This window comes from Pelobates fuscus, chromosome 11 (genome assembly GCF_036172605.1).
Source record: "Pelobates fuscus isolate aPelFus1 chromosome 11, aPelFus1.pri, whole genome shotgun sequence".
Classification (NCBI taxonomy): domain Eukaryota; kingdom Metazoa; phylum Chordata; class Amphibia; order Anura; family Pelobatidae; genus Pelobates; species Pelobates fuscus.
The window spans coordinates 109,396,946-109,402,945 of NC_086327.1; the positions used below are offsets into that span (position 1 = coordinate 109,396,946).

At 37.3% G+C, this 6,000-nt stretch overlaps 1 protein-coding gene across 2 annotated transcripts in view; it reads left to right on the forward strand.

The window, feature by feature from the left end:
- SKI (SKI proto-oncogene) overlaps window positions 1-3,726 on the forward strand; it is an 82,593-nt gene extending 78,867 nt beyond the window's left edge. For both annotated transcript variants that reach the window (XM_063435984.1, XM_063435985.1), the window contains exons 6-7: window positions 784-1,014; window positions 2,712-3,726. In XM_063435984.1, the coding sequence (XP_063292054.1) occupies window positions 784-1,014; window positions 2,712-2,900 (420 nt within the window). In that variant the 3' untranslated portion in view covers window positions 2,901-3,726. The remainder of the gene's footprint in view (window positions 1-783; window positions 1,015-2,711) is intronic.
- The last annotated feature ends 2,274 nt before the right edge of the window (window positions 3,727-6,000 follow it).

Sequence of the window (6,000 nt, forward strand, 5' to 3'; positions counted from 1 at the left end):
AACTGAGATTTCTCCCCAGCTGTGACATGATACCGTACCCCAGACGTGAGACTGTTGCTCCTTGCAGCGTACAAGATGAATCATGACAGCTTCCTTCCCTACTTTGCTCGGTTTCTAATTCTGGTTAAGAGAAAGTATGTGCTGTAGCCGAGTGAACAATGGGTTGGCTGGGAAGTGAGATTATAGGAAGGGAAAAGGACTTCCCATGATCTGGCCGCAGGGTGTTACTTAACAGAAATATGTTGTTATGCATGTTGGCATCTGATAGAGAGGAAGTCTCACTTCTGGTCTGTTTCTGTGTGTTTTATTTTGTGTTGTTTTTGTTCCTCTTTTTATTTTATCCTGTGAATCCTTTCGCAGTGAGATCAAGTGGTAACCTCTGAACGTTTGTGAAGCCTTTTTCCCAGGAATGGATTTCTTATGCGTATATGTTTGCTTTAATGACCTTTAAGTGATCTGTTCCAAAATCCATTTCTAGTGACCATTTCTGGATTGTATTCAGTGCTTGTGGTTATGTTACAATGTTACAGTGTACGTACGTTCATTCACTGTAACGGGGAGGGTGGAGAATAATTCCAATCTTTCAGTTCTGATTCTTTACGCATAAGCCATTACTGTGCTGTGCATTGTAAATGCTTAACAGGATGCTCTCATGGCGAGAGGAAACCCCAGGATTTTCACATTTTTTAATTTGATGTTGATTTCTGTTTTATCCTAAATGGTCATGTCTGCAATCTAGCAGTTCTTTTAAATTGAACCCTCTGCTTTCCATTACCTTCTTAGGAGCTGGAGTTCCTTCGTGTTGCCAAGAAAGAAAAGTTGAGAGAAGCGACTGAGGCCAAGCGCAATTTAAGGAAAGAAATTGAACGCCTGAGAGCGGAGAATGAAAAGAAAATGAAAGAGGCTAATGAATCGCGGTTACGTTTAAAGAGAGAGTTGGAGCAAGCCAGACAGATTAGAGTATGCGACAAAGGCTGCGAAGCAGGAAGGATACGGGTCAAATACTCAGCGCAGGTAACTTTTCAGACTTACCCATCACTATGTATTTGTTTGCTTGTGAATGGTTTAAATCAAAGAATACCATAGAGTAAATCCTTATAGAATCCGTCATAGAACTTCAACTACTATGATGCCTTGGCTGCCTGTAGGCTGTCAAGGCATCATTGCAGTGGTAGTTTTACAACAGTTCGGAATCTCAGTTGTAGCCATCCCTTGTCACAGTGCAGCGCAGGATCTGTGTATAAATCACTCATTCAGTAAGGAGTGTACACAGGCGTTGTTACATTTGTTGCTAACCAGTTTCCAGCAGTACATAATGTTCTAAACGCAGCCCTCTCTAAGGGAAGGGATGAAACAGTGTGCTTTTCTTTGAAATACTCAGTCAATAACGGGAAGGGGAGTGGGCTGATTCTACTGATGTGAGACACACCAAACCAGGAGACCAGAAGCAGGAAATGATGTGGACTTCCTCCCCAGCATCAGGCTGATAAGAGGCTTCCAGACTAAACATTACCACAGTGAGAACTGCAATGGGTGTTACCTGCCGTTCACTTCCACTGCAACAATATGCCAAATTGCAGCTTATCACTGTGTTTTCCTAGCATGTAATTGCCTTGAGAATTCAGTCTTGCCTGTATCCCTAACAACGCTGCTTCAAGGTACACTTGCGTTGTCCTACAGTTTCCATAAAAAAAAGTCACACTTGTTCTCATGCAAATTTCTCTCTCACATGCTTGCTCAGTGTGTCCCTTGGGCGCCTCAATGTCTCTTTTGCCTTCAAGTGCTGGTAGCGAAGTTTTCACTAGAGACTTTCAGCTGTGAATTAGAGTGCCCAGGTTTTAAAGTGTCTATGTGTGACCTTAAGATAGCCATCCTTGCTTCAACGCTTGATGCGTACCAAAATTAGATTAACATTTCTGTCACAGTGACTGCCTTGTTCAGTACTATAATTAAATTACAAAGCGCAAAGAAAAAAAAATATGCAAATGTAATTCTTGGCTTTCTTGCCTGCGTGAAATAATTGTCTGAGACGTACTTCAGCTTTTAGTTAGGGGATGGCATTTTTTTGCTGCCAAGGTCGCAATAGGGTAGCTAGTGCTTATCTAATGCTAAGAGAGCAGAGAAAAGTTGAATTCATGTATTCTGAAACAAAGACCTTTGCGTTGTGACTTTTGTAATAAAGGTTGTCACAGATTTATATAAGGTTTTAAACCGGCTTATCACACCTATGTGCTGGTAGACACCTGATTTCTGTTTCATTTTTCTATTCTTTACATTACTGTTACATTCACCCCATTAAAGGTCACTGATCTGTCTGAGCCATCTCCGTAATATTCCCTAAGTGGTTAATTAACCTTCCACATTTCTACAGATGTCTGATGGGTGGTTTTAGGTTATTTCGGATAACTACAATTTTTGTGGCCTTTGTTCGCAAAGATCATTTCCAGCTTTCAACTTACTTCCAAATGTATCTCTGCATACGATTGCATATCCTTTATTACCTCGTATGGTTACCTTGTATGGTTTTGGTCCATTTATTTGTTGCCCAACTACGGACGTAATTTAATATTTCTGGATACGCTTTTCAAATATTTTAATGTTTTTTTGGATACTTTGAAAAATATTTAAAACTTTTGACATGTTGATATTTTTTTATTGCTACGTAATATTTTTCTGATACCATAGTATTCCTTTTCTCGTTAAATTTGCAGATTGAAGATCTTCAGTCTAAACTTCAGCTTGCGGAAAACGACAGAGAGCAATTGCGGACAGACCTTGTACATGAACGAGAAGCAAGGGAACATTTGGAAAAAGTTGTGAAGGACCTCCAGGAGCAACTTTGGACCAAACCCAGCAACCTATCCAGCAATGAACACACACAGAAAGACATTGAAAACTAAAAACATAAGAAAACAAAAAAATACCTTATCTACTCATATACAGAATTCTACGTATATGCACAGGACGAAGAGGAGGAGAATGAGCGAAGTATACATGAAGCGATGCATGTGTGAGTGTGTGGTGTGTGTGTCCTGGGCACGCACAAATAAATTTGAACTTTACTAGTTGGAGAGAAAATGTTACTCTATACAACAGAAGCACTGAGCTATGCCTCTTTTGAACCCACACAGCACAACATCTACTGTGCCTCATACAGAGTGTTTATAATCAAGAGTCCCTTTGGCTCTCTAGTGAAATTCTTTTTTTTTTTTTTTTTTTTTCTACAATTTAACTACACACGAGAACTACAGCATTCAACAAAGTCGATCTTAAACAAGCGGGCATGAGCAGTACTTTTACACCATTGTTATTGCGTGCTTGGAACACTTTGAGATTTACATTTTCTTATAAGCTATTTAATATGAAATACAAAAAAATATATATATTCAAATGATGAGGACATTTTAAAGACTTGATATTGAATACAGACAAACAAAAACAAAATAATGAAAACAAAAAAAAATAAAACCTATCACACAAGAATTTCTTTTTTTTTTTTTTTTTGTATAATGGACCTGAAAATCTTGATGCACAATTTTAACTGACTTGTTACAGGCTTTTGGAGTTTCTTAAAGAAACGCTTCTTACTCCTTCTCACCCCCAAGTCTCAATGCCATTCATGTCGACTGTGCAATGTATTTGTGTCAAGCCATCATTGTCAAGCCCTATCAAACATAGACTCTCCTGCAGCAAATGGCTTCAGCATCGGATCTCTTCGTCTGGAAATATTGCTCCATTTTGGTTTTTAATATATAGAAATATATATATATTAAAAACAATGGAAAATAAATATATATATATATTTTTTTAATTATTTTACTTTTTTTTTTTTTCTTCTGTTCTAAACAGGAACAAGTGTGTTTGTGCGCATGTAAGAGAGGGCTGGAAACAGACAGAAAAATTAAGTTAGAGAAAACAAATTATAATAAAAACAAAAAAAAACATCTATATAGAGATAAGTGGGACTGCTTGGAATTATTGACCAGTGTTTTTTAATTCCGCCATATTGTAAAGAAATCTATGGGTATGCGGTGCATCTTTTGGACTCTTAACCCACCATGGAACCTTGCAAAGGGAAAAAGACCAGAATGGAACAAAGAATCAGTTTGGACTGTTAGTTTGTTGAAAGAACTAGTATTTGAAACTCTTCCTATGTAATCCGTAATCAGTTTTGTTTTCTGGATAACATTTATTATTTGTTACATTTTTATTTTTGTTTCTATTCAGTATTTAATCTTCAAGTTCACCTCTGTGCTGTGAATATTAGGGAATGCAAAAAAAAAAACCCCAAACAAAACAGTTTTGCTGCTGTTAACAAAGAAACAGTGGGAACTGCTGGTAAAGAGGAGTTCTGGTGCAAACTTCTCAAAGTGGAGCAAAATGTTTGAGCATTCCATTGGTTTCCATGGCAACAGCTCTGCTTTTGGCACTTTCTGCCCCACACTTTCTCTTCATTCGTAACTCCCACTGTTTTTTTTTTTTTTTCAACACTGTTAGCGTTAACCTAGTTATAGTTTATTTGATACATGCAGGCTCTTTTGTCTCTAGTGTATGTGTGTGTTTATATATGTATAATGTATACATATGCACACGTACACACACTACTCTGAAATGGATCATCCAAAATAAAATAAATACAATAAAATGTGATTGTTACGGTTGCCACTTCCTTTCAGGAGATTTCATGGACAGGAAATTCTGTATTTCTGGTTGTCAAATGTACCAGTTCAGATCAAAAGCTAATGAGCAGTATTGCTGCCGAGTGAGGTTTGCAGTATCCTTTTCAGAGTTGAGTGCACCTACCTTAATGTTTTAAAGACCTGAGAGATACATGCAGAACAGGTGTTGCTTTGAAAATCTGTCTCTACCTTTTTTGTCTCCAATTGGTTATTTGTCTCTACTCCAATCGGTTATTTTATTCTATTTGCTGCCTACCTCCTAGTGAATTTAATCATTGTCCATTGGGGTGGTGCCTCCTTCTTAGAATACAGTAACAGAAATAGCCCTTTAAGGAGGTATCATGATAAGCCCAGTGAGAATTTACTTCCGAGCGTCTTCTGGAAATGATGTTGGTTGAATGGTTGATGTGCTATTCTTGTTGGCTTCATAACACTGGCTGTTTTATACGGTGTTAAAATGTGTCTTGAAAGGTATCCACTTCTGTGTTTGAGTTGACCATCAAGGGTGATTAGCAAGTGATTGTTATGGAAATGTATTCACCAAAGGGAATGATAATCACATATCGGGGGTGAATACAGAATGGGTTAATGCTAACCCGATGAGTAAACTTTTAAAGTATGTCTCCACGAACAGGTTTCAACTGATCCAGCCTGTATACTTACAGCAGTAACTTCTGCCGCAAGTCTTGATGAGGATCTCGGTTTATCGGAGATCTTATACTCCAATGTTCTGTCACTGCAAACATTTTAGTATGTTTTATATATATATTTTTTTATTCTTTTGCTTTCTTTTATGTGGTTTGGTTAAACATATTTCTAGAATTGTTTCCTCCATGAGGCTTCATGCTCAGATTAACAGATGTTGAAAACAAACAAACAAGCAAACAAACAACAACAAAAAACAAAATAAACGGGCTTTCATTCTTGCTATGCATGAGACATAGTTATACTCTAGTGTAAAGTTTACTAACTTTTATATTTTAAATCTATTATAAGATTGAGAAGTGTCTGAAACAAACAAAACTTAATCTTTACTTATTTTATTTTTTATTTTTTTGGTAACAGATGCATTTTTGATTGGACTGCAAGAATTTTATCCTATCCCTTTTAGTATAGATGGGGCAAACAAACTTGCACACCCCCCTCTGATACTCAAAGAGATTCTACCAAAGCTATCCCCCCTGCTCGTGTCCTAGCTGATCTTATACATTAATATTACCAATGTAACCAGTATGCTATTTGTTTATTTCAATGCCGAACAAATAACCTGCTTTCTTTGGTTTCCTTTCAAAGATGCCATTCCGTTTCACACTAGGTGGGT